The sequence below is a fragment of the Mastigoproctus giganteus genome, chromosome 10, assembly GCF_048544385.1.
Source record: "Mastigoproctus giganteus isolate SK-2022 chromosome 10, ASM4854438v1, whole genome shotgun sequence".
In the NCBI taxonomy this organism is placed as follows: domain Eukaryota; kingdom Metazoa; phylum Arthropoda; class Arachnida; order Uropygi; family Thelyphonidae; genus Mastigoproctus; species Mastigoproctus giganteus.
Window position 1 is genome coordinate 73,626,546 of NC_143584.1, and position 21,619 is coordinate 73,648,164.

Genomic DNA, 21,619 nt, shown 5'->3' on the forward strand with positions numbered 1-21,619 from the left:
GCAGGCTGCTATCTATTTCTTGTCTATTATTAGCATTAGCATTAGTAGAGGCATTTGATGCAAGAAAGCAAGCTTATGCAGCATCAGCCAAAAAAAAAAAAAAAAAAAAAAAACCCACTTCCACTTCACCCCTCTGTTCGTTCAAAATACCTGTCCAGCTGAGCCTTAAACTTATTCAGGCTATCAACCTCCACCACAAGGGATGGCAGTCTGTTCCACCAACCAACCACCCGCTGGCTAAAGGCAAATTTCCGCACGTCTATCCTACATCTGTCTTTCCTCAATTTGAATTTATGCCCTCTCAGGTGATTTTTCTGGGCTAGAGGAAGAATCCCATCAGCATTGAGCATGCTTAAACCATTCAAGGCTTTATACACCTCTATCAGATCACCTCGCTGGTGCCTAGTCTCCAGACACTGTAATTTGCAAAACTTAAGCCTTTCTTCGTAAGAGCACCCCTTTGTTCCATTCACTAATCTTGTTGCCCTTCTCTGTACTCGTTCCAGCAGCTCTACATCCTTCTTGAAATGAGGCCTCCAGACCTGTATACAGTACTCTAGGTGTGGCCTGACCATTGCCTTATACAATGGAATAATCACCTCCTTATCCCTGCTGGAAAAATTCCTGTATATCATTGACAATACTCCATGAGCTACTCTTGCAGCCCGTCTGCACTGCTCAGAGAACTTCATATCTGCCTGCACAATCACCCCCAAGTCCCTTTCATTCTCTACCACTGTCAGTGTAGTACCACAGAGTTGATAGGTTGCTCTGGGGTTGCTGTTTCCCATGTGTAGTACTTTACATTTGTCAATGTTAAACTTCATTTGCCACCTCTCAGCCCATCTGCTCAACCTTTCCAGATCCTGTTGCAGCAGCATAGTGTCAGTAGTGTCCTTGACAACCCTGCCAACCTTTGTATCATCTGCAAACTTCGACATTAAGCTTGATATACCATCATCAATATCATTTATAAATACAGAAAACAATAATGGACCCAACACTGAGCCCTGAGGGACTCCACTAATAACATTAGTCCACGATGAGCAGTGTCCATTGATTACCACTCTCTGTCTTCTCCCCCTCAACCACCCCTTTATCCATAGCAGCAATTTGCCTCCAATGTCACACTGCTCCAATTTGTGTAGCAGTCTTCCATGTGCAACAGTATCAAAAGCCTTTCTAAGATCCAAGTCTTTATCTCTAAGTCTTTTTGTAATCTCTTCTTCAAAACACTGCCAGTTTGCAGAACTTGCTGCAAACCTCTTTTCAAACCCTGTATTACATTCTACCCTCTCATCTCGAAACTGATACATCTATGATCGCTGGTAGTCCAGTCCTCCCTAACCCTCCAACACCATATCTTATTCCACAATGCTTCTGTAGTTAATGTTAAATCTATATTAGATTCTCTTTGTATAGTACTGAAGGTAGAGGGCTGACCCAGCTCATTTACAATATTATGTCTGTGACTTAGCAACATTTCCTCTAATTGATTTCCTCTATTATGAGTCTTGCGACTTCCCCAAGTTGTTGAACTTGCATTTGAATCAATACCAATTACAATTTTCTTTCCTTGTAATACATCTACAACTTTTTCAATATAGTTAAACAAGGCTGCAGTTCATCACGGAACTGGCAGTACACACTTACCATATATACGCTACCAATCTCACTCAAGATCTCAGCACAGACTCCATGAGTAAAACACAACTCATCAATTTGTGTTACCACACAGTCTGCATTTCTCACTACGACAGCAGCCTGACTGTTTACTCTGGACTGCACAATTTTATCAGTTATTTTATAACCTTTAACAAGGTTCCCAACGACGTATAGCTCCTGAAGAAAGAGGACATCATAGTCTTTTTCGTCCATCCGATGACTCAACTGCAATGCAACATTATATCTTTGCCCATTCACTTGCAGTACCTTTAGCTTTTTCATTTCTATTTCTCTCCTATCCATAATCTAATCTAGTCCTATACTGTTCATAATACTTCTTATATTCACTGCATTCCTTGCTTCTAATTGAATGGCAAAAATCCATATTTTTTCGCTTACGATTAATACATATAGCACTTTCATTTTTCTTTTACAATCTTTTAAAAACATGTCTCTCCTCTCCACAATGTCCACACGTGGTCTTCCCCTTACACTGATAAGCCACATGGTCATAAGATAAACATTTAAAAACACTTTGGAATGAGGACAATATCCTTTAATTTGGATTGATCCAAATTAAAGCTGCGATCGACTTGTTGGCCACCTCTACTATACATTATGTTATAAACAATTCCAGAACTAGGAGTCATAAACCCGAAATGAGGTCCACTGGCAATAGACTCTTCCTTTATTTATTAATATATCTCTCAACTCCTTAGGCACTTCCAAAATCCAATTACTTCCTTCCTTACTTGAAGAAATAGACCTCACAATCGCTTCCTTTTTAACCCTTTCCAAGCTATATCCATGATCAAACAAATTTCTATCCCAAAGTTCTTGCATAAACTGTTCCTTCTGTATATCCTTATTCACATCATATATTTTATCTTTAAATCGGGTTTCTTTGGAACTTCGACTTTAAGACCAGACTCTTCCAACCTCTTATTATTCTGTAATTCACATAGATCACTCATAGAATCAACTTCAACCAACATTCCTCTATCTCTAAGCTTTCTTGTTCTCTTTACTTTAACTTTCTTCATTAAAGGTCTTATATCCTCATTCACCACTGCTTCAACTTGTTCATTCGTAGTATATTTATCTGTATTTGCCTTAATGAAGGCCACTATAGTTTCACCTTCTTTTTTAACTTCCTTCACTTTTTCTCTTCCCTTCTCTAATACAGAAGCATAACTTTCAAATTGTCGTTCTTGATCCTGAATTAACTGTCTACAGTCTTTTACTATAATAATAATAATAATAATAACTTTAATAATAACAACAACATTTAGATTTTGACTAATCTATTTATTATTATTATTATTACTATTAGACATATGATACAAGGAAGCCTGAGGCTTCTGCTGCACCAGCCAAAAAAGAAAAAAAATTTCTGAATTACCCTGAGAGAGAGAGAGAAAGAGAGAGTCAGAAGTAGAAGGGAATCACCAAGAAAGAGAAAAATGATGATATCCAGCTCAGGACACTGGGTGTGCCAAGCACATACTCACCAGATGTGAGCCCATGGGGATCTTTTTTATATATATTTAAAATTCATTGTGATTGATCCAAATTAAAGCTGCGATCGACTTGTTGGCCACCCCTACTATACATTATGTTATAAACAATTCCAGAACTAGGAGTCATAAATCCAAATTACAGGGCTTGAGGTTTAGATTAGATTGTAGGAAGTTTTCTTTTAGCCAGTGAGTTGTTAATAGCTGGAACAAGTTGCCCTCACAGGTAGTTGAGATTGACAGTTTGAATAAATTCAAAGGTCTACTGGATACTTGCCTGTGCGAGGAGGAAAGCATATAATTTGTTTTCTTATGTACTTCGTTGTTTGTTTTTTTTTTGTCAGTGCAGCAAAAGCCTGTGGCTTCCTTGTACTATATGGCAAATACTATTACTATTGCAGACTAATTTATATCTGCAATAGACTTCTGTATCACCTGATAATTGATATGCATCCCATACACTTTTCTACTCTGCCACATGTCTCAACAGTTCATCTGACATCCATTTAGGTCTAAGCCTTGAATGATGCTACAGTTACTGCTTTAGTATTTCTCTGTAGGTATGAAAAGCCTAGTAGCTTCTCCTCCCTGAATACTTCCTGTTTAGAGTTTGCTATTGGTAACAATCATTGAGGTGTTTAAGGCTTTGAATGGATTCAACAAGATGGCTCAATGCTGATGGGATTCTTCCTCTTTTCTTTCTCAGACTATGCACAAGAGGGGCATAAATTCAAAGTGAGGAAGGATGGGTGCTGAATTGATGTGTGGAAGTTTGCCTTTAGTCAACAGGTGGTTGCTTGCTAAAACAAACTTCCATCTGATATGGAAGTGGATAGCTTGAATAAATTCAAGAAAGAACTATACAAACTGTTGGCAGGGATGGATAGGGAAGGATTATTTTTCCTTTTTTAAAATTTTTTTGGCTGATGCTATATAAGTTTGCTTCCTTGCATCATTTGCAACTACAAATAGTAATCTCTCTATCATACTATGGATAAAAGGACAGGTAAATAGTAGGGCACAGGGTAGAAATAAGTGCTATTGCTCTTCACAAATTAATGTGATTAGTAGGGTTAGAGAGGGGTTGATGTCAGGCTTCCTACTGTTTTTGATATATATATTAATGATATTACTGTAGGTATCTGAAGTTTGATATATAAGTCTGTTGATGATACAAAGGTGGAACTGTAAATGACAGTAACCAGAGGATCAATATAAACTATGCAGACAGGTTGGAAAAATGATAATTAAGTTTTAACAGTGAAAAATGTAAGGTACTGCATTTGGGGGTTGCAGTAAGTGATTCTTGCACTGCGTCTATTGAATTAAGCAGCAGCCTGAAAAGCAAGTTGCTGGGCCCTGGGGGAAGATGGAGCTACTGTAGCGTTGTTAAAATTGGGAGGAAGAGACATAACACGGAAACTGGCAAGACTCTTTACAACATGCATTAGAAAAGGTGTGTTCAAGAACTGATGGGAGTCATCATGAAACAAGTAAATGCAAGGGCTCTGTTAGGGTAATTAAGATAGTATACATGCACCTGTTTGTACCAAAAATAAGAACAGGTGCATGTACACTAGTGCTAGGAGTATAGTTAATAATTTGATGAATTTAAAGTGTTGGTCTAGAAATCAAAGGCAGATATTGTAGGGATATCAGAGACGTGGTGTCATACAAATATAAGGAATGCAGAATTCGAATTTGGGGAGTACAAAGTGTACAGAAAGGATAGACAGGATAGGAAGGGAGGAGGAGTTATGCCGTTAGTTAAGAAATACATGTAAGGTAGTGCATCCAGTTGATATCAATAGACAGTTCAATGTTGAGTCACTTTGGTGTGACATAAACGCTGAGAAAGCAAAAATAAGGGTATGAGAGGAGTGCTATAGGCCTAATGACTCTGATGAGTACAATGAACAACCATACAGAGAAAGAGAATGGGTCAATAAATCAGAATGTCTTATAATGGGAGATTTTAACTTCCTAGATATTGACTGGAACTTGTGGATTGGTTACTCACACACTATCCAGACTTTTGTGGATTTATTAGATGACTGTTTTCTACAGCAGCATATTTGAGAGGCAACCAGAGGGAGTAATACTCTTGATCTGATTATCAGCAGTGATTATTCATACATTAAGAATTTGCAGATAAAGGAATCACTAGGTGGCAGTGATCACAGAGTACTAATGTGGGATTTAATTAAAGAGGTAACTACCATCAGCGGTAAAGGGAAGGGTTTTTGTAAAGATGACTACAGTGGTGTTAGATAGTTTTTAAATTCTATACAATGGGAGCAACTGATGACGTTACCATTAGAAAATTCTAAATGGAAAGCATTCAGGGAAGTAATCTTGGAAGCTACTAGGCTTTTTGTCCCAACTAAGAAATAATGTTCAATATTTAGGCCTAAATGGATGGTAGTTGAACTATTGAGACTTGTGGCTGAGAAAAAAAAATGCATGGGATACATATAAATTATCAGGTGACACCGAAGACTATGGTAGATATAAGCTAGTCTGTAATCAAGTCACAGGGGAGATTAGGCAAGCAAAGGCAGATTACAAGAAATATTTGGTAAAGAAAAACAGCAAGCACTTCTTTGCTGTTTCTTTGCCACACAAAAATCTACAATAATAATGAATCCAGAGTGCATAGGCCTCTTTAATCAAAGACTTCTTTATTTATATACACTCTAGAAAAAAGGGAGATGAAACAGTTTGGTCCCCTTGATACCGATGGTTTGACTGTTGATCCTGCTTGGATAGCTGACAAACTGAATAAGCATTTCTACAATCACTCATCAGGAATTCTGTACAGAAGTGAAGGACAAGAAGCTTATCAAACTCTAACAGGAAGCTAAATGATTTTGTAACAAATCAGAGCAAAGTGAAGAAGAAATTGTTGAAGTTAAACATAAGAAAGGTAAACTGGGGTGGATGGGATCTCTCCAGTTATATTGAAGGAGGGGGCAGAGGAAGTAAGCAAACCTTTAGCCATAATTATGAGAGCATCCTTGGACTCAGGAGGAGGTCCCCATGGACTGGAGATGTGCAAATGTATCCCCAATTCACAAAGTGGGATCAAAGGATGACAAAAGTAATTACAGACCTGTTAGTTTAACTTCTGTTCTGGGTAAAATAATGAGGTCACAGCCTGGGTTTGTTAAGGATTTGATTTGGTAGTTGTTGGCGCATCGGCTTCTGTGGCCATATTGCACCTCCCAAGGTTTTTGCAGTACTTTGATCCAAGCCCGAGGCGGGAATCGAACCCGCGACCTTTGGGTTGCCGGGTAGGTACTTTACCCACTCGGCTAGCCCGGTCGGCGGTTTGTTAAGGAAAAGTCTTGCCTGACCAATTTGATTGGATACTATGATTTGGTCACAAAGGAACTGGATGCAAAAAATAATTTGATATCATATCATGTACTGTATTTAAGGAAAGTTTTTGATACTGTTGCACATGGAAGACTACTATACAAGTTGGAGCAGTATGGCATTAAGGGCAAAGTTGCTATGGATAAAGGGATGTTTGAGTTTGAGAAGACAGAGTGGTAATCAATGGACACCACTCATTGTGGACTAATGTTATTAGTGATGTCCTCCATGAGTCCGTGTTTGGCCCATTGTTGTTTTCTGTATTTATTAATGATATTGATGAAGGGAATCAAGCCTAATGTTCAAGTCTGCAGATGATACGAAGGTGGATAGGGTTCTTAATGACAATAAGTATGGTATGCTGCTGCAATAGGATTTAGAAAAGTTAAGCATATGAACTGAGAGGTGGCAACTGAAGTTTAACATTGACAAATGCAAATTACTGCATGTGGGTAGCAGTAACCATAGAGTAACATAACAACTGTTCGGTACTACACTCAAGTAGTGGAGAATGAAAGAGATCTGGGCATAATTGTCCAGTCAGATATGAAGTTTTCTGAGCAGTACAGACAGGCTGCAAGAGTAGCTCATGGGGTCTTGCGAATGATATATAGGACTTTTACAGGTCTGGAGGCTTCATTTTAGGGAATGATGTAGCGCTGCTAGAAAAGGCTGCTTCGTTACTACAGAGAAGGGAATGAGATTAATGAGTGAAACAGAGAGGGTTACTGTTACCAAGAAAGGATTAAGTTCTGCAAATTGCAGCATCTGGAGACTAGGTACCTGCAAGGTGATCTGACTGAGGTGTATAAGGCCTCAAACCATATGAGGCCTTATACCATACCACGTATAAGGTCACATATGGTTTGAGCAGGCTCAATGCTGGTAAGATTCCTCCTCTTTCCCAGATTCTGCACGTGAGGGGACATAAATTCAAACTGAGGAAAAAACAGTTATAGAATAGATGTGCGGAAATTTGACTTTAGCCAATGGGTGGTTGATTGTTGGAACAAAATTCCATCTGTCGTTGTGGAAGTTGACAGCCTAAATAAATTCAAGGCAGAAGTAGACAAACTTTTTGAATTAATGAATGGGTGAAAATGGAAGGTTTTTTTTTTTTTTTTTTTGCTGATGCTGTATAAGTTTGCTTTCTTGCATCGTATGCCTCTGCTAATTCTAATTCTAAAATGCTGAGTAAACTGTGCTATAGCAGGACAAATGTACGTAGATTTCAAAAAAGCTTTTGATATTGTTGGACATAAAAGACTGCTGTACAAATTGAAGCATTGTGTCAATAAAGGCAAGTTATTGCTCTAGCTAAAGGGATGGTTGAGTGGGAGAAGACAGAGGGTGGTTATAAAAGGGTACTGCTCCTCTTGAACTAATGCTATTAGTGGCTTTCCCCCAGGGTTTAGTGCCGGTTCTATTGTTGTTTTCCATATACATTAATGATAAGGATCAAGGCATATCAAACTTAATGTTTAAGTTTGGTATGAAAGTTGGCAGTGTGTTTAATGACTGTAGTCAGAGTATGCTACTACAATATGATGTAGAAAAGTTGGGCAGATGGGTTGAGAAGTGGCAAGTGAAGTTTAACATTGACAAATGCAAAGTACTGCATGTGGGTAGTAGTAATTCCATATTAACATACCAACTGTTTGGTACTATGCCAAGTGTTTTAATTGTGGAGTTAGATATAAAGTTCTTTGAGCAGTGAAGACTGACTGTTAGGACAATTCATAAGTTTTTTTGTTAATGATATAAGAATTTTTCCAGCAGCGATAAGAAAGTGATAATACCATTGTATAAGGTAATGATTAGACTACATCTTGAGTACTGCAAACAGGTCTAGTAGTCTCATTTTAGGAAAGATGTGGATCTGTTGGAATGGGTGCAAAGAAGAGAAACGAGATTAGTAAGAGATTAGCATTTCTCTTACCAGAAAAGCTTTCAATTCTGAAAATTGTAGCATCTTGTATAAGGAATGCAGAACTGGAATTTGGGGAGTAGAATGTGTACAGAAAGGATAGACAGGACAGGAAGGGAAGAGGGGTTATGCTATTAGTTAAGAAACACAAAATCCAAGGAAGTGAAGCCAGTCGACATTGCTGGACAGTGCAGTGTCGAGTCAGTTTGGTGTGACATAAGCATTGGAAGATCAAAATTGAGAGTACGAGTGTGCTATACGCCTAATGACTCTGATGAGTATAATAAGAAACTGTAGAGGAAAATAGAGTGGGCCAGTAAATCAGGGAGTCTTATAATGGGGGATTTTAATTTCCCAGATATTGACTGGAATTTGTGGGTTGGTCACTCACACACTAGCAAGGCTTTTGGGGATTTATTGGATGATTGTTTTCTACATCAGCATGTTCGGGAGGCAACTAGAGGGAGTAATACTCTTGATCTGATTATCAGTAGTGATTCTTCATGTATTAAGAATCTAGAGATAAAGAAACAACTAGGTGGCAGTGATCACAGTGTGCTGAAGTGGAATTTACTCAAAGAGGTAACTACCATCAGGGGAAAAGGGAAGGGTTTTTGCTTTCATAAAGGTGACTACGATGGTTTGAGACAGTATTTAAATTCTATACAGTGGGACCAACTGATGATGTTACCAACAACAAATTCAAAATTTATCTTGGAAGCTACTAGGCTTTACATACCAAGTAAGAAATATTGTTCAAGGTTTAGGCCTAAATGGATGTCAGATGAACTAATGAGACATATGGCAAAGAAGAAAAATGCATGGGATACATATAAATTAATGGGTGACATGGAAGCCTATGATAGATATAAATTGGCCTGTAACCAAGTCACAAAGGAGATTAGGCAGGCAAAGGCAGATTATGAGAAATCCTTGGCAAAGAATGCAAAGAAAAACAGAAAAGAGTTCTTTACCTATGTAAACTCTAGAAGGAAAGGGATGAATCAGATTGGTACACTACATATTGATGGTTCAACTGTTGATGATCCTGCACAATGAGTATTTTGCATCTACATTCACATATGAGGAGTTATTCAGGAAGGTGAATGCCAGAGGTGAAATAAACTCTGGAAGTGAGCTAGATGATTTTGAAATAACTGAGAGGAAAGTGGAGGAGAAATTGTTCAGGTTAAACATAAAAAAGGCACCCGGGGTGGATGGGATCTATCCAGTTATATTAAAATAGGCAGCAAAGGAAGTAAGCAAACCCTTAGCCATAATTATGGGTACCTCCCCTGAGTCCAGAGAAGCTCTGGACTCAGGGGAGGTACCCATAGACTGGAGATGTGCAAATGTGACCCAATTCACAAAGGAGGATCAAAGGCTGACACAAGTAATTACAGACCTGCGAGTTTAACTTCTGTTCCAGGAAATTTAATGGGGGCACTTGTTAAAGTAGCACTGCAGGATCATTTAGACAAGACTTCAGTTATAGCTCGGACACAGCATGGTTTTGTTAAGGGAAAGTCTTGTCTGACAAATTTGATTGGATACTATGATGTAGTCACAAAGGAACTGGATGCAAAGAATAATTTTGATATCATATATTTGGATCTTAGAAAAGCTTATGATATTGTTGCACATGGAAGACTGCTGCACAAATTGGTGCAGTGTGGCATTGGAGGCAAATTGCTGCTATGGATAAAGGGATTGTTGAGGGGGAGAAGACAGAGTGGTAATCAATGGACACTGCTCATCATGGACAAACATTATTAGTGGAGTCCCTCAGGGTTCAGCATTGGGTCCATTGTTGTTTTCTATATTTATAAATGATATTGATGATGGTATATCAAGCTTAATGTTCAAGTTTGCAGATGATACAAAGGTTGGCAGGGTTGTTAAGAACACTATTGACAGTATGCTGCTGCAACAGGATCTGGAAAGGTTGAGCAGATGGGCTGAGAGGTGGCAAATGAAGTTTAACATTGACAAATGTAAAGTACTACATATGGGAAACAGTAACCCCAGAGTAATGTATCAACTCTGTGGTACTACACTGATAGAGAATGAAAAGGACCTGGGGGTAATTGTGCAGGCAGATATGAAGTTTTCTGACCAGTGCAGATGGGCTGCAAGAGTAGCTCATGGTGTCTTGTCAATGATATACAGGAATTTTTCTAGCAGGGATAAGGAGGTGATTATTCCCTTTTATATGGCAATGGTCAGGCCACACCTTGAGTACTGTATAGAAGTCTGGAGGCCTCATTTCAAGAAGGATGTAGAGCTGCTGGAACAAGTACAGAGAAGGGCAACAAGATTAGTGAATGGAACAAAGGGTTGCTCTTACAAAGAAAGGCTTAAGTTTTGCAAATTACAGTGTCTGGAGGTGATCTGATAGAGGTGTATAAAGCCTTGAATGGTTTGAGCATGCTCAATGCTGATGGGATTCTTCCTCTTGCTCAGAATAATCACCTGAGAGGGCATAAATTCAAATTTAGGAAAGACGGATGTAGGATAGATGTGTGGAAATTTGCCTTTAGCCAGCGGGTAGTTGGTTGGTGGAACAGACTTCCATCCCTTGTTGTGGAAGTTGATAGACTAAATAAATTTAAGGCTCAGCTGGACAGGTATTTCAAACAAATGGAGGGGTGAAGTGAAAGTGGTTATTTTTTATTTATTTATTTATTTTTTTTTTTGGCTGATGCTGCATAAGCTTGCTTTCTTGCATCATATTCCTCTACTAATGCTAATGCTAAATGGGCAAAGAGGAGAGGCGAGTTCACAGAATGGACAAAAATTTGCCCAGTTCATGAATTGGTTAATTTCGCAATCCAGGCATAACACATACAAGTTACTGTGTATGACTTGTATCCATAGGACTGCCTTCAGTTTGTTATTTGGTTTTTAGGAGCATTTTCAACTAAGGCTTTATTGCTCTGGGATATGTGGTGGTCATTCCCTGACCTTTCAGCATCGTCCGTATTTGTAGTCACGGGCTCGAACCCCAGTCTATCAAGAAGTATGTGCTACGCACTGCTGCTCCTTCCCACCTGGCTACGGAGGTGCCACTGCCTTCAGTCATCCCTCTACTTCCCTAAAACCAAAATATCTCATTTCTCTGAGCCATTTGTCTTGCTGTTGTGCTCAAGCATGATATAAGTTAAAAAATTAAAGCTACAGCTATTGCAATGCTACATTTCTAGCACAGTGGCAATATGCAATATTCTTGAGTGCATTATAAATTTTATTTTTAATATTTATTCATAAATTTCAGTATCAAGTAACATCCATTAACAACTTATGTGTCACATTTCAGACCACATAAGAATATAATAAAAGAAGAAAACCTTTAAAATACAGGTTCTAAAGATACAGCTCCTTGAAATGAAAAATACACTCTAAAACTTATTTCACAGCATTAATGAACTACTTAGCTACAGAAAAAAAAGAAAAATCTTTTGACAACACCTGACTACTTTAAATGTTTTATTCTGAAAAGCTTCAAATTTCGAACTATAGATAGCATTAACTGATCATACTAAAAGTTCCCTCCCCTCCTTCCCAACAAAATATTTGAGGGGAGGAGGGGAGGTTTCCATTTAGAGCTTGAGTAGTGAAAAAAAATGCAGCTGTATCTTCTTGCAATTCCTCCTAGTATTTTTTTAACAGTTAAAAATTACCTAAAAAAAAAAAAAAATACAAATTAAAGATTGGTTTCTAGGAGCATTATCAACTAACACCATATTGCCCCGGGATATGCGGTGGTCATTCCCTGACCTTTCCGCATCCTCCGTATTTGGTGGTCACAGGCTCAAACTCGGGTCTAATCAAGAAGTGTGTGCTACACACTGCTGCTCCTGCCCACCTGACTACAGAGACACCTATTAAAGATAGGAAGAATTAAAATATTATACTTACTTTTTGAGTAGCATCAGAATTTTCATTGTTCATAGTTCGTTTCCTACTTCTTACCATGCTGCTATGGAATTCAGTGATAATATTTACTGTACTAACATCTCTGGACGGCAATTGTGGTTTTGAAGTAGGATCTATTTGTTCTGAATTATCCGCCGAGAGGACAATTGGCTCAACTGCAACACTGGTTGTCTTTGGAAGAATAGGAGGGGGTCCTGAGCTGGCTTGTAAAGTACCACCCTTGGAAAGTATTGGACTACCAATGCTCACAACCATACTTGGCACCGTTGAATTTGAATTATTTGGCTGACTGGCAACAAGTATTGGTGTGGATACTAAAGTATTTGCAATCAGTGATAATCCTACGGTGTGGGATTGCTGAGTTTGGGATTGTGGATGGTTTGATTGAGATAATATTGGAGATTCCAACTGCTGGATAGAGTTTGAAACTGCTTGTTCTTCTGTACTTACTGAAGGAATAGATGAGTTCTGAGATGTAGTCACTGTGTGGATAGTTGGGCATGACGTTATCGTAACAGCAGGCTGATCAATGCTAGCAGTCAAAGAGAGTAAATCTGCTTCGTTCAGAACTACACTTGGTGACAGAGTAGTTAAAGGTGAAGGTGGAACCTAAAACAATAAACAATTTTGCAAAATCATATTAAAGAAAATTGACATAAAGGTATAAAATTAAATACAGGCATAAAAAAACTTAAAGTTCTCATATAAGTACCTGAATTTTGCGAACCACTAGGGCATTTTGAGAAACAGGCAATGATCCATTACTGCTATTGTTATTTGTAGTAACATTATTATGCTCATTCTTGTGAGATACAAACAATGCTAAAGAGGTGAACTGTTTCTTGCACTTCCCACAGAGAAATACATCTTCATCTTCTGTTACAAACAAATAAATGCAAAATATGTATATCAGATTCTTGTGTGAATGTTTAAAAATAATCATGACAGCAAATATGACTTGTGTGAAAATATTAGATGTCTGATAGAAAGATGATGTTACTTAAAGAAAACATAGGAATTTATCTTTAATACACATATGATAATTACATTCCTGGATAATTAAATGATGAAAGAGCATAAACAACTGTAAATTTTTGAATAAATAAATAAAATAAATAAATTCTTCCAAATTACTTGTTTTAAATAAGGCCAAAACATAATGAAAGGAATGCTAGACTGCAAGAAAGTGATTCTTATAGGCACTCAGTGGTCTGAGATATATGCACATAGGCAAGTAAGGCCATGAGATGCCAGTGCATCATATCTATAATTTTTTGTGCATTTTAGGCCAGTCTTGCATGTACAAGGAGGGGGGAAAAATCAGATTTGTTGAAGGAAAAAGTGTAAACTACTGCCCAAGACCAGTTAACCTAGTCTTGGCACCTGGGGTGGACAGCATCTATCTAGTTATATTAAAGGAGGCAGCAAAGGAAGTAAGCAAACCCTTAGCCATAATTATGAGAGCTTCCTTGGACTCAGGGGAGGTCCCAATGGACTGGAGGTGTGCAAATGTATCACCAATTCACAAAGGGGGGTTAAAAGGTGACATAAGTAACTACAGACCTGTTAGTTTAACTTGTGTTCCGGGGAAAATAATGGAATCACTGGTTAAAGAAGTATTGCAGGATCATCTAGACAAGCCTGCAGTAATAGTTGAGACACAGCATGGGTTAGTTAAAGGGAGGTCTTGTCTGACCAATCTGATTGGATACTATGATGTGGTCACAAAGGAACTGAATGCCAAAAATAATTTTTATATCATATACTTGGATTTCAGGAAAGCTTTTGATACTGTTGCACATGGAAGACTGCTGTACAAACTGGAGAGGTATGGCATTAAGGGTAAGTTGCTACAATGGATAAAGGGTTGGTTGAGTAGTAGTAGTAGTTTGTTGTTGTTTGTTATTTGGTTTTTAGGAGCATTAGCAACTAAGGCCATATTGCTCCGGGAATATGCGGTGGTCATTCCCTTGACCTTTCCGCATCCTCCGTATTTGGTGGTGACGGGCTCGAACCCCGGTCTAATCAAGAAGCGTGTGCTACACACTGCTGCTCCTTCCCACATGGCTATGGAGGCGCCCTAGTAGTAGTAGTAGTGGCATTTGATGCAAGAAAGCAAGTGTATGAGCTTATGCAGCATCAGCCAAAAAAAAAAAAAAAAAAAAAATCACACCATTCCCTCCAAATGCTTGTCCAGTTCCTCCTTAAATTTATTCAACCTATCAACTTCCACAATGACAGATGGAAGTTTGTTCCAGCAATTAACCACCCGCTGGCTAAAGGCAAATTTCCACACATCTAATCTACATCTGTCTTTTCTTAATTTGAATTTATGCCCCCTTAGGTTCGTAATCTGAACAAGTGGAAGGATCCCATCAGAATTCAGCGTGCTCAACCCATTCAACGCCTTATACACCTCAATCAGATCACCGCACAGGTGCCTAGTCTCCAGCCACTGCAATTTGCAGAACTTAAGCCTCTCTTGGTAAGAGGATCCCTTCATTCCCCTCACCAATCTTGTTGCCCTTCTCTGTACACGCTCAAGTAAATCTACATCCTTCCTAAAATGAGGCCTCCAGACCTGTACGCAGTACTCAAGGCGTGGCCTGACCATTGCCTTATACAGAGGGATAATCACCTCCTTTTCCCTGCTAGCAAAATTCCTATATATCATTGACAAAACCCCATGACCTGCCCTAGCAGCCTGTCTGCATTGCTCAGAAAACTTCATATCTGACTGCACAATTACTCCCAGGTCTTTTTCATTTTCTACCACCTTAAGTGTAGTACCACACAGTTGGTACGTCTCTCTGGGGTTACTTCTACCCATATGCAGTACTTTGCATTTGTCAAGTTCAGTTGCCACTTCTTAGCCCATCTGCCCAAATTATCTAGATCCTGTTGCAGTAGCATACTGCCATCACTGTCATTAACAACCCTGCCAACCTTTGTATCATCTGCAAACTTCGACATTAAGCCTGATATACCTTCATCAATATCCTTGATAAATATACAAAACAACAGTGGACCTAACACCGAACCCTGTGGGACTCCACTAATAACATTAGTCCAAGAAGAGCAGCACCCATCGATTACCACACTCTGTCTTCTCCCACTTAACCATCCTTTTATCCATTGTAGCAACTTACCCTTAATACCATTCTGAGTGGGAGACGACAGAGAGTGGTAATCAATGGACACTGCTCTTCGTGGATAAATGTTATTAGTGGAGTTCCCCAGGGTTTGGTGTTTGGCCCATTGTTGTTTTGTATATTCATCAATGATATTGATGAAGGTATAGCAGGTTTAATGTACAAGTTTGCAGATGTTACACAGGTTGGCAGGGCTGCTGACAACAGTAAAGATAGTATGCTACTCCAACTGGATCTAGATAAGTTGGGTAAATGGGCTGAGAAGTGACAACTGAAGTTTAATATTGACAAATGCGAAGTACTGCATATGGGTAGAAGTAACCCCGGAGAGACGTACCAACTGTGTGGTACTACACTTAAGGTGGTAGAAAATGAAAAAGACCTGGGAGTAATTGTGCAGTCAGATATGAAGTTTTCTGAGCAATGCAGACAGGCTGCCAAGGGCAGGTCATGGCATCTTGTCAATGATATATAGGAATTTTGATAGCAGGGACAGGAATGTGATTATTCCGTTATACAAGGCAATACTCAGGCCACACCTAGAGTACCGTGTACAGGTCTGGAGGCCTCATTTTAGGAAGGATGTAGAGTTGCTAGAAGGAGTACAAAGAAGCAACAAGATTGGTGAGGGGAACAAAGGGAGTGCTCTTACCAAGAAAGGTTTAAGTTCTGCAAATTGCAGTGCCTGCAGCGCCTGCGAAGTGATCTGATTGAGGTGTATAAGGCCTTGAATGGGTTGAGCAAGCTGAATGCTGATGGGATTCTTCCTCTTGCTCAAATTAAGAACCTGAGGGGGCATAGATTCAAATTGAGGAAAGACAGCTGTAGAATAGATGTGCAGAAATTTGCCTTTAGCCAGAGGACAGTTGATTGGTGGAACAGACTTCCATCTTTTGTTGTGGAGGTTGATAGCCTAAATAAATTTAAGGCTGAGCTGGACAGGCATTTGGAACAAATGGAGGGGTGAAATGGGAGGTTGTTTTTTTTTGGCTGATGCTGCATAAGCTTGCTTTCTTTCATTGTATGCCTCTACTAATGCTAATGCTAACCACAATCTTAAGTGGAAAACATTTTCATTCTAATAGTGCTGTTCATCAGAAATTTATAAAAGAGAATCAAAAGGCTTGAATATTCAATGTACATATAAAAAAAATCATAACTATATATTAAGAGATATCACTTGGTTCCAAAAGATAAAAATGTATACAGCAGAGATTTCCAAAGTCGGTGTCATGTTGTCCCCAAATTTTGGTATAATATCATAATTTTGAATTGAATATTGATGTAACTGATTGATTGATTGATTAAAATACAACTATTGAGTACATAAAGTTTATTTTTATTTTTAATTTTAAAATTAAAAATTTTACATTTATTTCTTCATATAAGCTCTGGACACATTGTTTCTCTTTGAAACTAATAACCGAGTTGATTTCAGATGACCTTGGTTAAGCTTGTACTTAGTACAGCACATCTTCCCTCTCTGTTACTCTTATTTATGTTTTTTGACAAGGAAAAGAGGAAGTTAAGTATTGTTGCATTTATTATCAACTCATAAAGATAAGGAATAAAAAAGGGTGAGCATTGAATAATTACAAAATTGTGGGTGGATGTAAAATTATTTTTGGATGCGCATAGCATGTTGGCATTGAAAAAGTTCAGAATGCACTCATACATAAAAATATAAAAAGCAATATCAAAAATTGAGTTAATGATTTATTCTGAAACATTACAGAATACATTACACTAAAGTGCTATACTGAAGAAAATAAAGATTAAGTGCTCACAAGTCACAGAGTTAACAAATTTACATTTTTTCATCTCTTAAATTATGTTAAATAGTTCTGGGTACAGTAATGATATTAGCATTAGTAGAGGCATATGATGCAAGAAAGCAAGCATATGCAGCATCAGCCAAAAAAAAAAACCACTTCCACTTCAACCTTCTGTTCGTTCAAAATACCTGTCCAGCTGAGCCTTAAATTTATTTAGGCTATCAAGTTCCACAACAAGGGATGGAAGTCTGTTCCACCAACCAACTACCTGCTGGCTAAAGGCAAATTTCCGCACATCTATCCTACATCTGTCTATCTGTCTTTCCTCAATTTGAATTTATGCCCTCTCAGGTGATTATTCTGAGCAAGAGGAAGAATCCCATCAGCACTGAGCATGCTCAAACCATTCAAGGCTTTATACACCTCAATCAGATCACCTCACAGGTGCCTGTCTCCAGACACTGTAATTTGCAAAACTTAAGCCTTTCTTTGTAAGAGCAACCCTTTGTTCCATTCACTAATCTTGATGCCCTTCTCTGTACTCGTTCCAGTAGCTCTACATCCTTCTTGAAATGAGGCCTCCAGACCTGTATACAGTTATTTTTTGTTATTTGTTTTGGTTTTTAGGAGCATTAGCAACTAAGGCCATATTGCTCCAGGAAATGCGGTGGTCATTCCTTGACCTTTCCGCATCCTCCGTATTTGGTGGTGACGGGCTCGAACCCCAGTCTAATCGAGAAGCGTGTGCTACGCACTGCTGCTCCTTCCCACCTGGCTACGGAGGCGCCGCCTGTATACAGTACTCAAGGTGTGGCCTGACCATTGCCTTATACAAGGGAATAATCACCTCCTTATACCTGCTAGAAAAATTCCTGTATATCATTGACAAGACACCATGAGCTACTCTTGCAGCCCGTCTGCACTGCTCAGAGAACTTCATATCTACCTGCACAATTACCCCCAGGTCCTTTTCATTCTCTACCACTGTCAGTGTAGTATCAGAGTTGATACGTTGCTCTGGGGTTGATGTTTCCCATATGTAGTACTTTACATTTGTCAATGTTAAACTTCATTTGCCACCTCTCAGCTCATCTGCTCAACCTTTCCAGATCCTGTTGCAGCAGCATAGCATCAGTAGTGTCCTTATCAACCCTGCCAACCTTTGTATCGTCTGCAAATTTGGACATTAAGCTTGATATACCATCATCAATATTATTTATAAATACAGAAAACAATAATGGACCCAACACTGAACCCTGAGGGACTCCACTAATAACATTAGTCCATGATGAGCAGTGTCCATTGATTACCACTCTCTGTCTTCTCCCCCTCAACCATCCCTTTATCCATAGCAGCAATTTGCCTCCAATGCCACACTGTTCCAATTTGTGCAGCAGTCTTCCATGTGCAACAGTATCAAAAGCCTTTCTAAGATCCAAGTACAGTCGGTCCTTGTATAACATGTGTTTACATTACATGAATTCGATCATACACGATTTATAAATAGGGGAAGCATATCTTATATAACACGAACCGAATTCGCTTATGCACAATTCGCCTTTGTGTTTACAAGAAATGGCAGTCGAACGCGGAATCACCCCAACCGAACGCAACACGATAGGAATGAAGAAGATTCTGAAAATGTATTTATGTGTTTTATATCAGTGAAGGGGAAACACATTTCACCATAATAACGTAAAAACCAACACAATTCCAGCTATCGATATAATCGCAAATGCAATTAGATGGAGTTTACAACCAGTTTATAACAGATTCCACTAGCAGAAATGAAACTGGAAATTGTTTTTATTGTTTTATGGTAGTAACCCCCAGAAATGTGCTTTAGTAAAATGTGGGGTGTTAATAGTGTATCTCGGCCTTTATGGTGTTGTTTATTCAGTTGCTATACGCGCGCAGCTTTGTTTATGTGTATTAAGCGTGCCTCCTCGTTTTGTAATTGCGCTTTATTCCATAAAACTTAGTAAAATACTTAAAAGGTGTGAAAAGGAAGCGTCCTGGCAAAGACACTGCAGATTCAGAGAGAGAAAAAAAGCGCAATAACGATAAACAGAGGCGGACTGGGTCAAAAATTCTTACCCGGGAAAATTTATAGTGGCCTCATACTATGGTTTATGGCCAAAATCACACCGGCCTCCGGCCCACCGGGGTTTCCCCGGTAAGGCTTATGGCCAGTCCGCCTCTGTCGATAGAGAAAAAATATGAAGTTGTGAAACGCTTTGAGCGAAATGAAAGACCAGGTGATATTGCACGTGCTACAGACCTAAATGAGGCAACGCAGAGAATTACAAAGAATGCGGAGAAAATAAAAACAACTTTCATAGTGGGAACGACTCAAAGTGTAATTAAAATCCATTAGATTAAGACCCAAGAATTGAAAGAGATGGAACACCTGTCATCTGTTTGGATAGAAAATCAAACAAAAAACAAGTTTGTTTACGATAGAAGCAAAAGCATTAGCAATATTTTATTACGTAATAGTCGTAATAAAATACGTAAGCATTTTATTACGACTTACGTATTATAATTTATACTTACGTATTATAAAATACGTAAGTATTTTATTACTATTTTATTTAATATAATAAATTTTTAATTCGTAAAAAATACTTTTTTAGTATTAAAAAATACTAAAAATACTTTATTATAATATAATAAATAATAAAAAATATTTATTATTTATTATATTATAGTCTAGAAAAGAATAGCGAAAGCTTAAAAAGCGGTACTCACCTTGAAATTAATCTGCGATGGTTTACTTAGGTAGCGTGGTTAATGTTTACGTTGAACTGTTAAATTGAAAGGGAGGGAAGTAAGTAAAAGTTGACTGAGTTAAATGGGCGCAAGGAAACAGAAGTGTACACATCCTATCCTCGGTTGTCATCGAAATAAAAAAAAAAGAAGAATAATTAAAAACTATGTAAGTGAATCCGGTGAAGCCAATAGTCTTTACGAGGACTTTCGTTAGTTAAAGAATGTCTTCAGTTGGCAATGTGTGGGGAGAGAACACATATGGTATTTTAAGAATAAAAAATTATACTCTCGTGATGCCTTTTTTGACATGTGGGAACTTTCTCGAGAGGTTCCAAATTGGGGAAAGATTGAAGGGGAGTTTAGAATTTAGAATTTGGAGGTTAGAGTGGTGCTTGTACCATTCAATAACTAGAGCTTCATATTGAAGTATTCTGTAGCTGGATTTTAGTTTAATGATGGAAATGGCAGAATCGATGAGCGGGTTGTGGTTGTGAGTCTGGGCATGAGTTGCAAGTTCTGTGACAGATTGGTTAGACGTGAGACTATGGAAATGGTAGTATGCACGGGTGTTGGATGTTTTTGATGAGCCAAATTTGGTAGTGGTACTTCCGATATAACATGTGTTGCAGTTTGGTTGACAATTAATGAGGTATATAATATTATTAAGGTCGTTTGTAGAATATTTGTATGTGTCTTTATAGGTGCTGAAGAAGGATCCTAATTTGTTGTAGGTGGAAAAAACAAGGGAGATATCAGTGTTGTTAAATAGGCGTCGGAACTGTCCTGCTAGTTCATTGTGGTAAGGGAGGACTATGCGGATGTTAATTTTATTTTTGTCTTTGGTTGGGATGTTAGATTTAATTTTATTTTTAGCGTTAAGGATTGTATTTAAAATGAGTTGGTGGGGGTAACCTCTGGATATAAATTTGTCGGTAATATACTGTATTTCATTGTGAAAGTCGGTGGGTGAGGAACTGTACTTTAGTGCATTGTGAATTTGGTTATATAAAACTGCCTTTTTAGTGTTTAGAGGGTGATGAGAAGCAAAATATAAGTATTTACCGGTGTTTGTATTTTTCCTGAAAATTTTCGTATTTAATTTTGTGCCTGTTATATAGATAGTGAGATTAAGGAAATTTATCTGATTGTTCTGTCCAATTTCAAGGGTGAATTTAAGTCTATCATATACAGAGTTAAGTTTTACGAAGAGGTTATTAATAATGGATCTGTTGCCTACTACAAGAATGTCGTTGGCATAGTGCATGTATAATTTTAGTTCAGGGGGAAAGGGGTGTAGGATTTGGCTTTCAATGGTGGCTAGGTAGATTATAAAGACACATACAAATATTCTACAAATGACCTTAATAATATCATATACCTCATTAACTGTCAACCAAGCTGCAACACATGTTATATCGGAAGTACCACTGCCAAATTTGGCTCATCAAAAACATCCAACACCCGTGCAACTTGCGGCCATTTAAGTTGGGTTTTAAA

At 38.3% G+C, this 21,619-nt stretch overlaps 2 protein-coding genes across 2 annotated transcripts in view; both read right to left on the reverse strand.

Moving 5' to 3' along the window:
* LOC150079084 (uncharacterized) overlaps positions 1-1,968 on the reverse strand; it is a 160,064-nt gene extending 158,096 nt beyond the window's left edge. The window contains exon 1 of the mRNA XM_090382944.1: positions 1,654-1,968. Within this exon, the coding sequence (XP_090239070.1) occupies positions 1,654-1,968 (315 nt within the window). The remainder of the gene's footprint in view (positions 1-1,653) is intronic.
* Positions 1,969-2,534: 566 nt separating this feature from the next.
* Positions 2,535-21,619, reverse strand: part of LOC150079085 (uncharacterized) — a 49,813-nt gene continuing 30,728 nt past the window's right edge. Inside the window, exons 3-5 of the mRNA XM_090382945.1 lie at positions 13,136-13,299; positions 12,402-13,032; positions 2,535-2,908 (exon numbers count right to left, since the gene is read on the reverse strand). Of these exons, the coding sequence (XP_090239071.1) occupies positions 2,535-2,908; positions 12,402-13,032; positions 13,136-13,299 (1,169 nt within the window). The remainder of the gene's footprint in view (positions 2,909-12,401; positions 13,033-13,135; positions 13,300-21,619) is intronic.